This window comes from Poecile atricapillus, chromosome 11 (genome assembly GCF_030490865.1).
Source record: "Poecile atricapillus isolate bPoeAtr1 chromosome 11, bPoeAtr1.hap1, whole genome shotgun sequence".
NCBI classification, from domain to species: Eukaryota; Metazoa; Chordata; class Aves; order Passeriformes; family Paridae; genus Poecile; species Poecile atricapillus.
In genome coordinates this window covers 15,212,569-15,231,599 of record NC_081259.1, presented here as the reverse complement: position 1 = coordinate 15,231,599, position 19,031 = coordinate 15,212,569, and the positions used below count along the sequence as shown (strand labels likewise).

At 40.4% G+C, this 19,031-nt stretch overlaps 2 protein-coding genes and 1 long non-coding RNA gene across 3 annotated transcripts; 2 read left to right on the top strand and 1 right to left on the bottom strand.

Moving 5' to 3' along the window:
• The first annotated feature begins 11 nt into the window (after positions 1 to 11).
• On the top strand, positions 12 to 7,158 carry LOC131583161 (uncharacterized). The gene is made up of 3 exons (XR_009278463.1): positions 12 to 149; positions 457 to 625; positions 7,026 to 7,158. It is a non-coding gene; the product is annotated as an uncharacterized LOC131583161 (long non-coding RNA).
• Positions 657 to 7,968, bottom strand: MPHOSPH10 (M-phase phosphoprotein 10). Its single transcript, XM_058847000.1, has 11 exons — positions 7,777 to 7,968; positions 6,648 to 7,302; positions 5,708 to 5,859; positions 5,157 to 5,328; positions 4,733 to 4,874; positions 4,259 to 4,326; positions 3,465 to 3,602; positions 3,149 to 3,259; positions 2,805 to 2,912; positions 2,049 to 2,279; positions 657 to 1,207 (listed from the first exon to the last, which is right to left on the bottom strand). Exons 1-11 carry the CDS (start codon positions 7,878 to 7,880, stop codon positions 1,058 to 1,060), a joined length of 2,031 nt encoding a protein of 676 aa, XP_058702983.1. The 5' UTR covers positions 7,881 to 7,968; the 3' UTR covers positions 657 to 1,057.
• Positions 7,969 to 11,013: 3,045 nt separating this feature from the next.
• Positions 11,014 to 17,505, top strand: MCEE (methylmalonyl-CoA epimerase). Its single transcript, XM_058847001.1, has 3 exons — positions 11,014 to 11,148; positions 14,919 to 15,259; positions 16,834 to 17,505. Exons 1-3 carry the CDS (start codon positions 11,118 to 11,120, stop codon positions 16,984 to 16,986), a joined length of 525 nt encoding a protein of 174 aa, XP_058702984.1. The 5' UTR covers positions 11,014 to 11,117; the 3' UTR covers positions 16,987 to 17,505.
• The last annotated feature ends 1,526 nt before the right edge of the window (positions 17,506 to 19,031 follow it).

Sequence of the window (19,031 nt, the reverse complement as noted above, 5' to 3'; positions counted from 1 at the left end):
ATGGCTGCGCCGCGCTCCGCGCGCTCCCTCACGCAGAGCGGGGTCTACTGCAAACACCGGGCCCTGCGCAGATTTAAAACTTCCTTTTACGACAACGTGTGGAAAACAGCTGAGGTCCACAGGAGCAGCAACTGGCGGTTTCTTTTGATGTGAGTTTTTTGGTGTGTTTTTGGTGGGGTTTTGCTTTTGTTTTGTTTTTGTGTTTTCGTTCAGGCAAGGAAAGATCAAATAGTGAAATATTTTCACCCTGAGAACGGTGCTGGTACGGGAGCTTATTCCTCTGAGTGTTAAAATAAGCAGGAAGAGAAGGGATCTGATCGCTGGTGTGTGCAGGGAGGCGCCAGAGCAGGGCCCAGGCTCTGCTCGGGGCTGCCCAGCAATGGGACACGGCCCCACGGGCAGAAACTGAGACAGAACTTCCAACTGAGCATGAGGAACAACTTCTTTACTGTGCAGGTGACTGAGCACTGGATGCGGCTGCCCAGAGGTTGGAGCCTCTCTCACTGGAGCTATTCCACAACAATCCTGTGCCATGTGCCTCTGGGATGGCCCTGCTTGAGCAGGGAGATTACACCAGACGACCCCACTGAGGTCCCTCCCAACCCAAACCATTCTTGGACTCAGTGTAAGTTAAAAGATGCCATTTCCTAGCTCTGGAAGGCTTAAAAATCTTTTGTCCTCCCTCTTTGCCAATCACAACTTCAAAAGATAATTTCTGTAATTTAAATGCCTGGATACATCTTAAGTTTCAATAAATGCAGTTCCTCCTGCTATAGATCCAGAGCTATTACAACAGCAGATACGAAGCTCTGGGCTATAGATTAAAGAGACTGTACAGTCACAGCACATGTCAAGTGTTGTAGACTGTTATGTATCTCCCCTCACCAAAAACCTTTCTTTTTGCAATAAATCAGAGTTCTATGGTAGAAAATAAGAGTAAAATCTAGAGAAAACTGTCTGAACATCACCTCAGAAGTTCACAAAGTATTTTAAAGATCAACACAGAATAAACCCTACTCAAATGTGGAAAAAAAATTTAATCTGTACAAGGTGCAAATTACAACTTCAGTTTATGAACAGATATTGATTTCTCCTTCTTTTGTTTCTTCTTTAATTTGCTGGCATCTTTGATTTGCATTCGCACTTGATCTTGTAGCTGAGAAAAGAAGGCCTGGGATGATTTCAAGGCCTTGTCTTTACCTTCATCCTGTAATTGGACAAAACATTTGTTATAACCAAGAAATGTACAAACAGTTCCATTATATTGCTTACTAGTTACCCAAGCATGATGGTATTTGACCTAAGAAAGATCTGGTAACTGATTTTCAAAGAATATTGTTCACCACATTTTTATTCCACTCCTGCTGTGTAAAGAAATTAAGATTACGTTCTCTTCCTAAGTAGCAATTAGCATGATAGGTAAGAGCAGGCATCAAGAACAGATCCTTGCACATCATGAAATACAACTGGGTATCTCTATTTTGTGTTCTACTTGCCTTCTGAAAAGGTAAGTACAAACATCTGGAAGTAAAGAAGTTACTTGTCCTATTAGTTTCTAATACTTCAAAATTTCAGAGACTTTTAGAATTTTATTTCAAAGTCATCATAAGTGGTGCACAAGTTTACTGTTTTATAGCGTGCAAAACAATATCAGTCTGATCAGATTATAGGGAAGGCTCCACAGTAAAGAAAAAGTTAAACAGGAATATTGTGTTACAAAACAGCTTAAGTTACCCAAAGCTTAGACAGAACATAGAAACCTCAATGTGCATTCAAGTAGTCCCACCTGATGAAGTGGAATGGCTTAAATGCAGGAAATAAAGAACATGTCTTAGTATTTGTAGGAATATCACCTTGTGAACTTTGAAATAAATAGAAAAGTTGCACCTCACACAAATAATTTCTGCCTGATGAACATACTTTTATATAGAGTAATTGTATCATACAGCTTTTTCATATTTTTCCAACCTTATACTTGTAATTCTTCGGGATAAAGTTTCCTTTCATCTCTAGGGAAAAATTATCTATCCTTGGGATTTCAGTCTTACCTTTAGCAGAGATGCTTTGCCTTCTTTGGCAAGCCTTTTTAATTTTGCTGCAGCAGCTTTCTTGCTGAGTTTTGTGCCTTGTTCTGGTTTCATCTTTTCAAGAAGCTTTTGACGTTTCTCCTTTTCCTTTCGCCTCATACGTTTACGGAGCTTTTTCCTTCTTAGTTCTCGTTTTTTGTCTGTGGGAGTCTTTTCTGCGTCTGTTTTTACATCACCAGCTTTGTTCTTTTCCTAAATAGATCCATAACATTGCAAAAGACTCACTTCACAGAACTTAAATCTGTCTCAGCGTTTCCATTATATAAAGTGCCAGCTCAGGATATGGCAAAGGCCAAAAACTGACAAAAGCTGGGAAATGAGATTTGTACAACTGATCCAGGACATGCTAATTGCTCTGCTCTGGAGTGTCATTAGCTTTACCCCTCTCAATATCCATATAAATGTTGGGACAACAATGACCATCATGTAACAGTCAAGATCGAAAACAAAGCATAATATTATGGCCTACTGGAGCCAAATAAAATTTACTCTTTCCCCAGTTAGGAAAATAAAAAACAAACAAACAAAAAAAACACCTCAGCCCCCAAAACCTCCCAGCTACCACCAGTGCTAAAATTCTAGGCAAGAAAGTCCACAAGGTGAGGAGCTTTCCTCCCACCAGGATGGGAAGGGCAGTATTCTCAGATGTGACAGACAGTACATCCTTCAATAAACCAGACAGATCCTCTCCCAATCTTTATGCCATTTTATATTTACCTTGATCTCCTCTGGTGCTAAGAGAGCAGCATCACTAACAGCAACTGGTGCTACTTCTTCCATACTTATAGCTGGAAGGTTGGAAACGATTTTAACTTCTGGCACCGGCTAGAAATAAGGAGACATATTCAGGACTGAGCACAGCATCTCAGCAGCTGACAGACAACTGAAAATCACAAGTATTTGGATTTGTTTAGAAGCAAGCACAGTGCATTTAATATGAAATAAGAATGAGCCCAGTAAACACCAATGCTTACTTTGCTTTCCATTTCTGGAATATATTTTAAAGTATCCAGGTAAAAAAAGGGAGAAGGCTCCCAACTTTATGAAACTTATGCACTTACTGGTTTGGGTGTGAAGTGGAAATTGCAAAGTGCATCTAGCTTCTGGAAGAGTGAATCCATCATTTCCTGAATTTCTTTGTGTTCAGGATTTTCTTCCTCTTCAGTCTTTTGCTGCATTAAAAATGCAATGTAACTGTAACATTGGCTATTTTACTTTAGCAAGGCTGGTAACAACACAACTTACAATTCAGAGCACTTTCATGGGTGAACACTCAGAAAAAGACTAAATTACTTCCACTTTGAAAGTGTGTAAATGGACACAGAAGAGTACATGGTGTGAACCTGAAACCCCAAGGAAAGGCATTGTTTATGTTACCTGGTGAAGTTTCATGTATTCTTGCTCGTAGATTTCAGCGAGACTCAGCTTACTCTTTTCATGATCCAAACTGATCCGCTTCTTGTACTCAAAAGCTTCCTCTTTGGGTTTTTCTTTTGGTACTACATCATCCCATGCCTGAGAAAGTCATAAAGGAATGACCAAATGCAATTACAGTCAAGTACCAGGTACATCTTACTTTGAACATTTTTCAATTATTTATCTGGCACATTAATTAGTTTATGCATGTAGCTTCCCAGGACTCACCAAGTTTTGCACTTTCACTAAAAAAAAGTTATAGCTCTACTTGTCTCCTTGGTTTTAGAAAATGAAGGCAAAAACTATAACAAGTTACAAACTCTTCCCCATCTTTTTTAATTCAATGGACAGTAAGGCTCAACAAGCTGCGAGATACAAATTTTTTATCAGTGGCTTTGAAGCAAAATGAAGTAAACAACTGAGTTTTCTTCAGTGTTCAGAATGCTCAGAGCACTAGTTACGGTAACAGCCAACACTTACAGGCTGGCTTTATATTCCAAACTCCTTACAGTTTTATCTGCACACACTCATGTTTTGAAGTGCAATAAAACTTGGCATGTAACAGGGATATAAAAATAGGGCTACTTAGAAATCTAAAGACACATTCATCAAGACAAAAGAATAAAACAATCAGTTGCAGAAATTAACATCGTTTTACACCTAGCATTGGAAGTACTTCAAACCCATCCCTGAAATGTGCACTGTCAATCAAGTCTATGAAGAATGTTAGGAGGAACAGGTAAGATAATATTAACCTCATCCAATATTCTCTGTTTAATAATATCTTCAAGCTGAAAAGTAGTTTCTTCTGTGATCACAGGTGCTGAAAGGAAAAACAAAGAATTCTAAGATTAATGTTTCTCCAGCAATAAATAGTTCTTGTTCTATAAAGAATAAACTACAGATAAAGAAAGTAAAGCCTTCACAAAAATATAGCAATTGAAGGTGAAGTAAATATAAGTAAGTCATATTATGTAAGGCTGATAAATTACCAGGTCTGCCACCAAAGTCATGAACTTCCAGGTAAATTAAAAACTAACCAAAAATAAAATATAATTTCCTGTAGTTTCCACTGTGAAAATGTACCACCACAAAATCACATCAAGAAGTTTAACCTGGTGTCCTGCTACCCTGCTTTTGAGTCATAGGTGTTTCCAGCAATGTCAAATAGCAGACCACCCAACATGGTCTGCACTATGCAGTGAGCAAAGCCCTGTCCCTCTCCTTACCCATTCGCACTGCATGGTCAAAAAGCACTGTTTCTTCCAAAAGGCTGTTCTCAGGGCGTTTCTGTCCAGTCACTTCTCCTTTAAGCTGCCAAGGTTTCTCCTCCAACAGTGCTTCTTCCAAGCTTTTTATTTTTTTGCTCATCTGAAAAACACAATTACCTAGGAAGTTTAAAACAGAGCTCACACGTAAACTCACAGCAAGAAATTAATATTTATTTCAGTTACATGAGGGAATATATATGATTGTAGATGTATCTATGTAGATAAACCAGATGTTTACCTTACATTTTACACACCCTCTTTGTATTTGCTGGACTCTGGAAAAATTGACAGAACCAGTAAAAAAAAAAATATTTGCCACTGTTTCAAAGTATTATCCAAATAAAGTATGAACAAAACTGAAAGAAAACTAAACCAAAATTACCTTTTCCTGTCTCTTCTCAAATGATGACTTTATTTCACTGGGACTGATGCCCTTCTCTAATTGCATCTCAGTTACATTTTCTGTTTCACTGTCATCTGGCAAACTAAAAGTTACTTTTTTAGAAGCTTCTTTACTTCTCATGTGCTCTACCATTTCATCCACATTCTCAAACCTGTAACAATAACATTTAATATCAAATAAAAGTTGAGGAGCCTTTGTAATTTTTCACATGAAGATATTTCAGCCCTTAGATGTTACAACTAACTTACAGTTTAAAACAGGTCTCAAAGACCTCCCTAAAGGTACAGGACACTAGGGAAACTTCTGGATAATAAAAATAACCTTGAGCAACTCTAAAATACTTTATTCAAATAAAGATCAAGGGACAATATTTTAAAAAATTAAATAAGCTGATTTTACATAAGGTGACAACACAAACCATGAACATACAACAGTTAACTGAGAATGGCAAACTATGACCAGAGTGAGTGTGGCATTCTCAGTATTTTCTGCTTTACTTTTGTGTAAAATTACGAGGACATTTTACTTACTCAGACATACTTTCTTCATTTTGCTCTTCAATAGCACTCTCTGCTTCCTCTTCCTGATCCTCTTCAGCATCATTACCTACATCATCGTCATCATCATCATCAACTGGATCAAAGAAATCTTTGTATGTCATATCTCTGGAACTTTTAATTGGCTAAAAAGGCGAGAGGGAAAGAAAGAAAACAAACCACAGCTGTTAAGACTGACAGAAATCAAAAGGTATCTGTCTTTTAAAGTTTTTAGTGCCTGAAGAACAGTACTACTTGTGTAACAGTAATTCAGTTTAGTGATGCATTAACCTGAGGCAGGGCATCATAGTAAAACTGATTTATTTTCCTGGTATTTACAGTTCTCTACCACTCACATATACAGAAATCAAGGAGCTGTAGATTTTCCAGTGTTGTGTTGGAATGGACACTAATTCCCTGGGTATATCTCTTACTTGCTAGTAAGAATGTCTGGTAATATTAAATAATAAAATACTTCTTTTTGAATCAATTACTCATCAATTTAAGTTGTATCAGAGTTACAAGGCATGTCCCTAGAAAAAACCCTTTGCTCTGCATCAGCAACTCAGTGATATCTCTAATTGCCAGATGCTGAGTGACAAATCTTTTTAATTTGCTGGGTCACCTATTCTGCAATTCTTCAAGATCCCTGGTTTCCTGTGGGTACTATCTCTTCCTTTATTTATGTAAAAGCCCAAGGCCCATGTAAGGAGAGACTGGAGTAGCAGGATGCTATGTCCTTCTACACCAGGAAATTTTCTTACCAGATATTCATTGTTAAAGTAAAGCTTCAGAAGTAATCAGCAGTCACCTAAACAAATGTAATTTGGCAGTTTCTACATAGGGTTAAACACTTTATGGTCATCCTAACAGATATCAGATTTTGACTTAAAGGAAAAGAGATATCAGAAAATTATTTTACTGATATTCTTACTTTGACTTTAGCTTCTTCAGAGTCTTCCTCATCATCTGAGATAATGTCTTCAAAAAAATTAATATCATCTTCTTCTTCTTCTTCTTCCTTGTCTTCCTTCTCTACATGTTCTAAAAAAGCTTCCATCTCAGCCAGCTTGAAAAACTTGTCATCCACGACCGATTTTCTTCCCTTTTTTCTCAATGTGGTTTCCTTGGCTGTTTTAGCTTGTTGCTCCAATGCTTCAATATCAAAGTCAATATCAGAATCCTCATCACTGTATTTCTGCATTATGCTTTTATTGAGTTTACTTTGCTTTTCTTTAGTTTTAGTTTTATCTTTATCTTTTGTATAAACATCCATCTGTTCAGTTTCTGCTTCCATTATGTTGTCTTCCAGCTCCTTGTCACTGTTGGTCTCTGCATCAGAGCCATCCTCTTCCTGGTCTGAGAGAAGGCAAAGATCTTCATCCTCAGCATCCCTTGCAATGGATTTCTTGAAGAAATCGAGAACTGCATTGTTCTGGAGCTCTAATTGCTGCCAAATCTGTTCTTCATCAAAATTTTCTATCACCAGCTCTTTTAGAGGGCCCCCACGAACTATGTTACTTCCTTTATTCAGATCATAGAGAGTCTTTGTCATTGCTCTAAACTCGGCAGCCAATCCATCCTGCACACTAAGAGCAGAAAAATAAAAGAGTTTAACACCTTTTAACACTTTCCATTAATTCAATCACACGGTCACACTGCTTCTCCTGTAAGTGCTGTGGTACTCTGGTGCTACAGAACAACACCTTTCAATAGTTACTGCTATGGCTTAACTTTCCACACATCTTTTGGAGTACTACTACTACACATTCATAGAAACAAAAAGACAAACTTCTTAATCCTTTCAGCTTTATTGTATTTTGTGTATGAAGTAGCAACTGGACAGAAAATTCCAGCTTTCTACAGCTGCATCTTACAATATGTTGATCTTATTTAAGCACTCCAGACATTTTTGGGAAGTAAAGACCTCAATGGTCCAGACCCCAGGTTTCACAAGGTAACTGCCATTCTCCACCGCCTCGCTCCTCAACTTTTACACCTGGGTACTGTCCTCCAGGTTTTCGCTAGGGCTACCAGTGCCTCCCCCCGCCGCCCCGCGGTACCTGAGGAAGCACTCGGGGCGCGCCGCCGCCGCTCCCGCCACCCTGAGGCAGGTCTGGATCCTCTGGATCGCCGGGACACCCGGGGCTCCCGGCAGCGCCGCCATCGCCCCGCGCACACGCGGCTACCCGGCACCGCCTCCGCCGCGCAGCACAGCGCTCCGGCCCGGCCGGCTCCCGCGCCCGCCGCCAAGGTTCCGCACACACTGGTTCCGCCCGCGGAGCTCTGCCCCGCCCCGCTGCCCGAGCCGTGCCATCCCCGCCTCCCGAACTAAAGCATCCCCGCCTCCCGAACTAAAGCATCCCCGCCTCCTGGCCCTGCCCTCAGTTAGAAGCGCCTCGTTCTCCCAGAGCCCCAAGTAGGGAGGGTGTGGCAGTCACGCCCCGTGGCTGCTGCTTCGCCCCTGGGAAGGGCGCGGTGTTCCTGTAGGCTGAGATCTGCATAAGCACTGGGAAAGCTGCTGTAAGTATAGTGAAGTTACAGTCATCTTACTTCACCATTTGGAGTCTCTGACCTAGATACAAGGGCTATTTTGGAACCGCACATCTCCAGCTGATTCTGTGGGCACAACCTGATTTTACCTGGTATCTACAAGTTCAGGCTAGCCAGGCATGCACACGCCCCTTCACCATCAGCACAGCACTGCCCAGTGCTCTTCAACTCCCCTCTTACACCATGCAGTTATCTTAAAGTTTATTTTATAAAGTCAAATTAAGGCCTACATCCACAGACCCTTGTGTTTCCAGCCACCCACACAGACTTTCTGCAACTTGATCCAAAACTGTGACTAACCTTTTAACTTCAGTACTGCTCCTGCCTCTGCTGCTTTTATGTTTCCTTCCTACCAAAAAATGAATTATTTTCAGTGCAGAGAAAAGAATGCCCTGCAATGCCACTTCTGTGTCCCCTCACTGTCACTTTGCACACTCTAAAAACCATGGTGTGGAGCAGGGCCCAGCCAGCAGAGCTGTGACTGTGACCGGTACCTGCAATTCTCTAAACATCAGAAACACACCTGACACACAACCTGGGCTGGAAATTGAAAGTGTCATATATCAGGACTTTCAAATACCCATTTTGACCTCTGATTTTGATCTGCACTTCTAACTAATCACATTTAATCAGATTTGAAGTGGCACAAACTTTATCTATTTAGGCTATATGTCAGCAGCTCGAAGTGTGCTATGCCTGACACAACAAGAGTGCAGCATCAGCAGACAGCCTGCTCACTGTCCTGAGTCTCTCTGGCACAATGCTTCATGGCATCCTGGCCTGTATCAGGAATAGTGTGGCCAGCAGGACCAGGGAAGTGATTCTTCCCCTCTATTCCACCCTGATAAGACCACACCTTGAGTTCTGGGCCCCTCAATTCGGGAAGGACATGGAGGTGCTGGAGCAAGTATGGCAACAGAACTGGAAAAGTAACTGGAGCACAAGTGAGATGAGGAGCGGCTGAGGAAGCTGGGGGGTCTCAGACTGGAGAAAAGGAGGCTTGGGATGACCTTATTGCCCTCTAGAACTCCCTACACCAGGAGGTGTAGCCAGGTGAGGGTTGGTCTCTTCTCCCAGGCAACAGCGACAGGACGAGAGGACACAGCCTCAAGCTGTTCCAGGGGACATTTAGGCTGGACATCAGAATAAATTTCTTCACAGAAGGGGTGATTAAATATTTGAATGGGCTGCCTAGGGAGGTGGTGGAGTTACTGCTCCTGGAGGTGTTTAAGGGAAGTCTGGATGTGGCACTGCTTTGGTTTGGAAGACAGGTGTCTGCTTGGGAGGGCAGAAGTCTCCCTTGGAATGGAAATGTAGACTCTCTCGCTCGGAATTATCATAATTTTGAAATCAAGAGGCTCTCAGGCAGAGATCTGGGGATAGGAATAACAGTTCTTTACTAGTGTGCATAACAAGGCAAACAAACAACAATAACTACAGCATTAACAATAAAACAGAACCAGGGACCCCGTGATCCCTTCTCGGCCGGGACGGGAAGGGATGGAGGAGAGGCTTTGCTCCACAAACCCCCCGGGCTGTCAGTCCCGGTGCTCCTGCAGGGCTCTGAGGAACACCCAGCTGGAAAGGCAGGGATGAGCAGAGATCCCGGGCCGGTGGCTGAGGTGGATCAGCAGCTCTGTGGCGATACCTGGCACTGGCACGTCCTGGCAGGACAGGGGCTGCGAGGTCCACAAAAGAAGAAGGAAGAAGGAGAAGAAGCAGCAGTAGCTCCGTCTGGGTGATGGCGAATTCCCTTCTCCCCCCGCAACAGCTCCCAGCGAGTGTTCTGCTCTGAAGCTGAAGAAACCATTCAGGCCCCAGCTGCCTCCGCCCTCTCTTTTTCCTGCCCTCCTTCCCCCCAGGGTCCAGCCGAACTCTTTGGGTTTCTCAAGCACCCACTGAGTACCAGCAATCAGGTTTCCCCGCAACTAATGGGTAAAAATTCCACAGGTGAGCCAGAACAGAAGGAAGGACAGCTAACACCCGACAGGCACTTAGAACTCTGGTTTAGTTGACAAGGTCGTTTCAGTCGTAGCTTGGCCTCCGTGATCTCGGAGGTCTTTTCAAACTGTTATAGATACATATTATAATATTGGCTTTTCGCAAGTATTAAGATGAATGCTATATGTATAATGTTAAAATATATTACAGCTTTGCTGTAATAGTCGATATTAGAGTCGATATAATATGTTCGAACTGTCTGCTTAGCTAGGATAACATTCAACGAACAGATGATGGGGACCCTGCTGATTATCAACACTCACTCTGTGGAAAGAGCGAGCCAAGGCCCAAATTAAAAGGTGATAAGAAGAGAATTAAAGTCACAAGCCAAGAAACAAGCATGCTCTAAAAAGGTGGGCCCAAGGAGTGGCCATACTAAACAGTTCCTGGAAAAGGCAAACTGGTTATTAGAAAAGTTTGAATATGCATAAAGTCTATGAATATGCATCAAGTTGATGCAGTAGAAATGGTATATAAAGGGTGTTTCCAAAACACCAGGTGTGCTCTTGGCAGAGTGCCAAGCACCCGGCCGTTTTAACCCTTTGCTTTATTGTCTTTGTCTCCTACTGTCTTTTTTATTAAACCTTTTCAAATTTACCAGAACAGTGAACGTCCTTTTTCACAAAACCCAACTGATTTTGTGGGATCTGCTCAGAAAACTTCCTCGTCAAATGCTCCTCTCCCAGTTCTGCGCAGTGGCCAGCACGGCCCGAGGGAGGGCACGGCTGCAGCTCCAATGGCGCGTAGCGCTGCCGGGCACGGCCCCTCGCTGTGACACGCCGCTGCCGACACGCCGCGCTGGAGCGCTGCCGGGGGGGCGGCGCTGCCCCGCTGCCGGTCGGGCGGTGAGATGGCGGCGGTGCTGTGGCGCGGAGCGGCCGGTAACGGGGGGCTGTAACTCGGGGCTGTAACGGGGGACTGTAACGGGGGGCGGTGACCCGGGCCGGTAACGCGGGGCTGTAACGGGGGGCGGTGACCCGGGCCGGTAACGCGGGGCTGTAACGAGGGGCGGTGACCCGGGCCGGTAACGCGGCCGGCAGCGAGAAAGGCGGAGGGAAGGCGGGCGGCGGTGGGGCCGGCACGGGGCGGTCGCGGATCTCGGTGCCCGCTCTGGCCTGGCGGATCTCCCCGTGAGAGCCTCGCAGGCCGAAAGAAACTGCCTCTTCTGTAAATAAAAACGGTCTCCCGATCCAACTGACGGACACATTAGCAACTGACATTAGGTGGCATAAGGTAAATTTACAGAGCAAACTCCAAACTTAAGGCGCAAGGAGGAGCCTGTCATTTTTTCAAGTGTGGTTTGGAGGTCAAACTCAAAATGATTTCATGATAATAACCTGTAGTGCTCGCTCTGGTAGGGCAGGTTAAACAAACAATGCCTAAACTACACCATGTTATTTGGTAGCCACAGGCCAATAGGAAAGTGAAGGAGAAGCTCAGTGCTGTCAGTGATTGATCAGTAGGATACTGGGAATGGAAACACCTTTGTATGACTGCACTTGGATGGAGGGAACCAGAGCTGCATCACACTGAAACTGTTTCCATGAGCAGTGAAGCCCCTCTGATTCCTAAAAGCCCCGTCCAGCACAGAGCAGAGCAGCACTGTGAGCCGAGTTAGCTTTCAGAGTTCCCAAGATGCTCACACCACCTTGAAATTGCTGGAATTTAAGAATGACCACACTACGCCCTTTCTCCGTTTGATCCAGAGAGTGAACACACAGCCGCTGTGTGCCAGATTCCCTTTGGTAACAGCATCCTCTCCATGCTTTGGGAGTCTCCTCCTGAAATGAGTGACAAGGTGCACTAACAGAGCAGTGCCCAGTGACAAGGTTCTTACTGCAACCCACTGTTGTAAAACCTTCCCATAGAGAACATGACCGAGTTCGGTTGGATTTGGCTTGTGTTTGATTCCTTAGTTTCCTTGATTAAGTCCATGAACACTGCTCCACATCAGAAGCAACAAACAAGCCTATGAATAAACATTTGAAGGGTGAGGATCTCAGTTTACGGGGTACTTCAGACTCGTTACTTCATAATCTGCTCAATTAAAAAATGTAACCCTTACTTCGTACAACTGCATATTTAAACTCTGATGTGCATACTACTGGTAGATCAGTCAACTATCAATAGAATGATCCCCAAATAGATCAATTTAAAAATATTCTTCAAATGAAGCTGAAGAAGGCTATATACTATAAAACTAGTTTTTTGATGTAGATGTATAAGTGTTTCTTTCCTAGGGTTTCAATCTGAAATTTGCTGAAAAGCTTTCTTTTTCACTGCAGGGAAATTTTTTGATTATTGGGTTAGAAGATTAGAATTTTAAGTAATCTATATAATTACTAATCTAGATAATGAAAGAAAAACACAAATGCTTTTTGTTTAATCTCAGTCAATTCAATTAAGGATTTAAAATTAATACTCTGTATGCATCTGACTAGAGCCTGGATAAATTCACAAGACTTCATAGAATAAATGCTTATATGAGTGAGCATATAAGTATCTTTGACTTTACAAGAATCCTAGGAATATACTTCACTTTTTCAGTCTATTGTCTTCCCAGGAAACACAAGACATCAAATATTTCTGTGGCAGAACCCAGAAGAAGGAGCATTTTCTATTATTGTTCTAGTGCTTCAGAAATAACTGAGTAACAAACAATTTGTGTCTTTGTCAATTTACTTGAAATAGAAAAAATACAAATTGAATTACAATAACTATGTAGTCATATGCCCTGTGAAGTGCAGCAAGAACTATAGATGTCAGATGTAAAAGAATGGGAAAATTACTGCCTTTCCATTAGTAAAGACTCCTTGAAAAAAAGATCTACATTAGTAGTATTTCTATTGAACCACTGTCTATTAATATTTGGAAGAAAGAATAAAACAGTAAAAGGCTCTGGAAAATTTAATAAATAATATAGTAAGGGATCCTTCTCTTTCAAAGGATTTTGCTTATTTAGAGAATACTGCCTTCCTCCAAGTGGAAAAACATCTCTTGCTTTAGCAAGAATTGAATAATGTCTTAAGAAATTACAGTACAAAACAGAGCAACTTCAGTAGAAGCTTAGGTGGGCAGGAAAGACTGTATAGCAGATGTTGGGGGGGTTGTTACTTTTTGTAACACATTTATTTACTCTGGTTAACTGTTAAACCCTACACTAGTTAAGTATCCATGCTTTTAATCATGCCACCTAGTTGCTGCATTTTGTACCTCGTGCATTTTAGGCATTGCAAAGTACTGCTCCCTCACAGAATTACTTGGTTCACCCTGACTCAGCTGCATTGACATGGCAAGTGCTTCTACAAAATAGTTTCTGCACAAGCATTTGAAAAACAAGAATTTTTCTTTGTGTGGAAGTTTCTAGGGGATTTTTTTAACATATAAAAAGTTGAAAAGCAGTTGCTGTTGTATACCAGTATGATAGCCTAAAGGTAACAAGTGAAAGCATTGTCCAGAACTTCTGGCTGTGATGAAGGAGATGACAGGACGGACTGTGTGAAAGCCTGGCGAGAAATACTGCAGGGCAGTTACTTGCAGCACTGGACAAGTTTCTGGAAATACTTAATATAGGATGTTGATTCAGTACCATCAAAAGATTGTGAACAGACTTTTGTGACACTAAGCCCTTCCTGATATGCACATTGCATGCTGTAATTTTAAGTGTCAAATATATGCAAACATTTCTTCCTCCATCACAGCACCATGCTCAGAAAGGCTTAGGTTTAAGGATTTATCCGTTATCTTTTTGAAGAAGAATTAACTGGTAGCTGTAGAATCTTGAATTCCTGTGGAATGGTGGTTCTCAGTTCCATATAGTGAAGCAAATATAGTGATTTAATTAATTACAGCTATTACTGACCTTACAGAGCACCAAGAGCCTAGCCAGGCTAACTGTCCTCAGTGTGTTGCAAAGCATCCAGAATCTCAGAGCATCACTGGCACAGTCTCTAAGCAGAATAGCACATTTGTGACTTTAAAGCAAAGAATGCCTCTAAGACTCCCAAAATGCTAAGATGCCTCCAGCTTGGCCTTGAGGCAGTGGGAGCTCTGACTTGGCCTAAAGCAAACAGGCATGGAATTAAAATGTGGCTTTTATGAATATATCCTTTAATCTAATTCTAATTTTGGTTCTAGAAACAACCGATACTATCACAATTTCTCCCCACCCCCAACCTCTCTAGATTCTAGTGCTGACAGATTAATTTTTTATGTAATCAATTTGTAAGTACCCTCAGTTAGTATCTTTCTTTTTCTTCTCAACCTTTTTATTTGTTTGCTAAAATTTTGAGATGTATAGGCATATCCTTATTTCTTTATTTTGTAAGAGTCTCTGAAAATTTCAAAAGTCACTTTTAAGCGCATTATACAGTTTGCTTTTACAATTGGTCATGTTTTCCTCTTTGCACCAGGCATATGTAAGGATTTACACCAAATTTGAGTCAGCTTTGTGGTTTTTTTAAATTTTTTTTTAATACTTCTGAATATTTACTTGCTCTGAAAATGGGTGTTTCCTTGCTCTCGGTCTACCCTGAGCATTGCACAAGGGTGTGCCAATGATTTGGCGGCTCTGTGGGCGTTTATAGGGGAAAGAGCAGGCACTGAGACTTTCTCAAAAGCATTGTGTCAGTGATATTCACTTTTCTTTCAGGGCTTCTTAGCAGATTGCAGACTTCAGCTCCCACAGTACCAACTCTATCATCATCAAAGTCCTTTTCACAAAACATTCCAAACTGTTTATGGAAACTGGGCCGACTTAATCATGTGGCAATTGCAGTGCCTGATTTGGAGAAAGCTCAGTCCTTGTATAAAGATGTGTTAGGAGCCCAGGTGAGTGAGATTGTTGCTCTTCCTGAACATGGTGTCTACACTGTTTTTGTGGAGCTGGGAAATACCAAGCTGGAACTTCTACATCCATTAGGAGAGAAAAGTCCCATTGCAAGCTTCCTACAAAAAAACAAGACTGGAGGAATGCATCATATCTGCATTGAGGTATTTTAACAAAATATTTAATGTAATAAGATAGATACATTAAAGTATGTGTATTTTAATAGGATTGACCTGTGTCAAGAACTAACATAATAAGGCTGTCATATTTCTTCTCTCTTACACAAAGGAAAATTTAGACAGATGTTTTGATAGGCAACTTGTTTCAAAAAACATAAGTATTTTAGGAAGAAATTAAATTATTCCTGACCAGTTAAAATGTAGTACCTGCAGTGAAAACCATGGTGGACACACTAGAGTAAGAGAGAAATCCAAGCCTGGTACTCTCCTAACATGGATGCACCCAAAGGATTTCCACTGTTTACTGTCACTCATCCTTGGGGATGCAGGAATTCATTCCAGCTGAGCCCAGACTCAGTTCCTCTTCAGGCCATCTCTGCAGGACAGGAGCAGCAGCTGCTGTGGCTTTTCTGCTCAGGGAAAGAATGAGGGGGCCATGGCACATGTCACATGGAGCCTTTCTAGTTTAGATAATTTGACAGTCATTTCTTTTTGTTTTGCAGACTGGTAGTTGTGTGTAGGAAGAGCGGTAGTGAATTTGGAATATTCATGAACAAAAATGCTGCAAATGGGTAGGAATTAGGTGATGTCTGTTCCTCTGAATCAAAGCTGGGAATTTCCTTCTTCCCTACAATGGCATCGGGAAAGTTTATTCACCAAATTATGTCCAGACACCTCAGTCTTGAAAAATAACAATATTATTTTAATTCTCGGTCTTTGTTGATTATTAACTGTTGAATTTTCTAAACTGAGTGTTAATATTATTATTTCAAAAAATGAATGCATTTAAGTTTTAGGAAAATTCAGATTTCATTGGATGACATGACATCAGAACTTCAGATCACAGCATGCAGTATAGGCATGTTTTTGTTATTTGCATATTTCCATAGGAAACTCTACTGAAATACTGTATTAATGGCTGTTATTGTAGTTAATTTCAATTGGATGACCACATCTGGATATATTTTTCATAATTCCAAGCTCTTTTCATTAGGAAACTTTATAAACCTTAACCTACTCAGAAGGAGAATACATAAATATAAAAGGGACTTTTACCTTCTGTCCACTGCCCTCCTTTTTACCAGCATTTAATGAGTCAGTGCTCTGTCATCACTTATAAAGGCAGGTATATTCTTTAGTTATTGAGAGCTAGATAACAATATAATCTCCTTAGTAAAAGTAATGCAGAATTTAGAGTATTTATGGAGTCCTTATAAAGTAACAACAAAAAAAAAATCAATGGGCTTTGTGCATGAATAATTTTGGTTTATTAATTTCTTAAATATAGCACAATCTGTTTAAATGGTATTTTATAAAATCTTCAAATAACAAATGCAAATTTCTGTAGTATTTTTATTTTTAAGACGAGATGTTTAAAAATGTTTTTTAAAACATTTTAAATGGTTTTTAAAACATTTTAAAACCTAATTTATTTTCAGAATTGTATTAGAACTTAGAAATAGCATTTCAGTACGGAATTACATTATTGCTTCTAAATGTAAAATCTGCATAATACAGTGCAATATGTTAATTTGTGTGAACTGTATCTTTTTTATAAGGTTGATGACATAAAAGCGGCTATGACAGAACTGAAGGAAAAAAAGATACGAATATTGAGTGAAGAGCCAAAAATAGGTGCACATGGAAAACCTGTGATTTTTCTTCACCCTAAAGATTGCCATGGAGTCCTTGTGGAACTTGAGCAAGCTTGAGCTGCAATATTCATAAATAAAACAATAGAAGAGTTGTGAAGTTCCTGAGCTGCTGCTGGGAATATTGATGTGGTATTCAGTCTTTACTAGTTCAGTGTAGTTCCCATGGATGAAGTACAGCTTTTGAGTACTGAAATGGTGCTACAGATTTAGGGTCTATGTTGTTGTTGCTGATCTGATTTTCAGAATTAATATGTTGTCATTTCTTGAATTCTCTGTGATTCTAAACACAAATACATGAGCTAAGTTACATATGTGCCATAGTAATTTATCTTTTGTTGCCTGTTTGCAGCATGATTTTACCTCTGTAGCCACAGAAACTGTACAGTTTCTAGGTCAAGCTGCGTTATTTTGCTCCACATTTCAGAGCAGAGACCCACTTCTCAGTAACAACAATATAGCTTAGACGTTTTTGTTAGAAATAAAGGAAAACAAACGTGTTTTCTGTTCTCACCATTCACCATCTGTGCTTCACAGTGATTGATTGGTTCATGCAATAAAAAAACATATATTATTGTTTGAGTGTCTGCAACCGGTAAATAAGTTTTTCTTGGCATAACAATTACTGCCAAGGAATTTATCATGCATAAATCATCATTTAGTTGTTTTACAAACTTTGTGGATATGCAGGCAATGCAAGAAGAGAACATGAAAATTATTTGCTTGGTATATATTTCAGACTGTAATGCAGTTGTGACATTTTAGTTTTTTCATTTTTAGGGTTTTTTTAATATTTTTTTCCCAAGCTTTTTCCACAGAAGGACATACTGAAGAGACATAACAAGCAGTGATTAACCTTTTCACTTACTTTACAAATACAGTTTTCCTGTGCAGAAGAACTTAGAAAATCAGTGGCAAACATGCACCACCTAAGTCTTGCTTCTGTACAAGGTTGTTAACATTAAAGACTGTGCCAGCATCCTGATGTCACAGGCTGCAGACACAGTTTTATTGACTTATTTATGGACAGACTTCACTTTATTGGTATATATTACCCAAGCAGTCTTTTCCTGATACTTTCTTTCATAGGTTTGTTTTGATTTCAGTGTAGAAATAGAAGACTTTCTATTTCTTTAGTTTTCTTAAGCCTCAAAAAGTCATACTTTCCTAGCTTAACTAGAATCTGAATTTTAAATTTTCCTGCATCTCTGCATATACAGTAAAAACCTTCAGCTTGATGCGAGGATCATTTTTTTGTCTAAGCAACTTTTTACTTAGTGGAATTATTTGCAATGTGTGTCATGTTTGCAGCAACAAAATATAAATATAATGTTGACCTGAGATTTAAAAATGTTTTTAAAAGCATTGACACTTCCTCATAAATTTTGCTTCTGAAAAAACCTCTACAAAGCCATGACTTTTTTTTTTTAAGAAGATAGTTTTGTACTCAAAATAAATACTCCTGTCATATTTTAAGAAAAACACAGCCTTCCACGGGGTTCCTACATTTCATCAAATCACTGTTTAGAGGGTAGTTTGTGATCTAAATTCAAAACTGTTTAAATTTAGAAATCCTAAGGCCTATGATAGAAATGCAGAATGATTTCATATTCCTGAAATATGATTCAGCCATTCTAGGAGACATTCTATGAGCAGAGCTGCTTTTGTATTTTCTTTCTGTCAAAGACAAGGAGGTACCTTTTCTGCAAAACCAGCACAGGAATGCCAATACTAAAAGCCTCACTGATTAAGATAATTGAACAGAAGTCTTTAAACCAAATACCCTTAGTTTGGTGCAGCAGAAACAGTCCTCCCATGGTTCTTTTTCCATTTCTTTGTCCTGTCTGAAGGAGGTCAACTTTTGTGTATAACATCTGTCCATACACTCAGAGTAGTAGCTTTAGGTAGCGCTAGAGAACAGAGGTTTTTAAGTAAACAACACTTGCTCCACCTGCTGATTGTGCTCCCTATCCTATTGGCAGAAAGAGGCTTGTAATACTTATTAGCTAGTAACCAGCAATTCTCCTGACAGACTGATGTGGGGTTGCCCAGCTCTAAGTCAGCCTGATGTATATTATTCCTTGCATCTAAGTCGTGCCCCATCT

Coding starts and splice junctions, on each gene's coding strand:
- MPHOSPH10 (XM_058847000.1), bottom strand. CDS start 7,880: ATGGCGGCGCTGCCGGGAGCCCCGGGTGTCCCGGCGATCCAGAGGATC. Junction 5,860..6,647: donor CTGAAGAAGCTAAAGTCAAA/GTAAGAATATCA, acceptor TCGCCTTTTTAG/CCAATTAAAAGTTCCAGAGA. Junction 3,260..3,464: donor AATACATGAAACTTCACCAG/GTAACATAAACA, acceptor TTTTTAATGCAG/CAAAAGACTGAAGAGGAAGA.
- MCEE (XM_058847001.1), top strand. CDS start 11,118: ATGGCGGCGGTGCTGTGGCGCGGAGCGGCCG. Junction 11,149..14,918: donor GCTGTGGCGCGGAGCGGCCG/GTAACGGGGGGC, acceptor CTTTTCTTTCAG/GGCTTCTTAGCAGATTGCAG. Junction 15,260..16,833: donor TGCATCATATCTGCATTGAG/GTATTTTAACAA, acceptor CTTTTTTATAAG/GTTGATGACATAAAAGCGGC.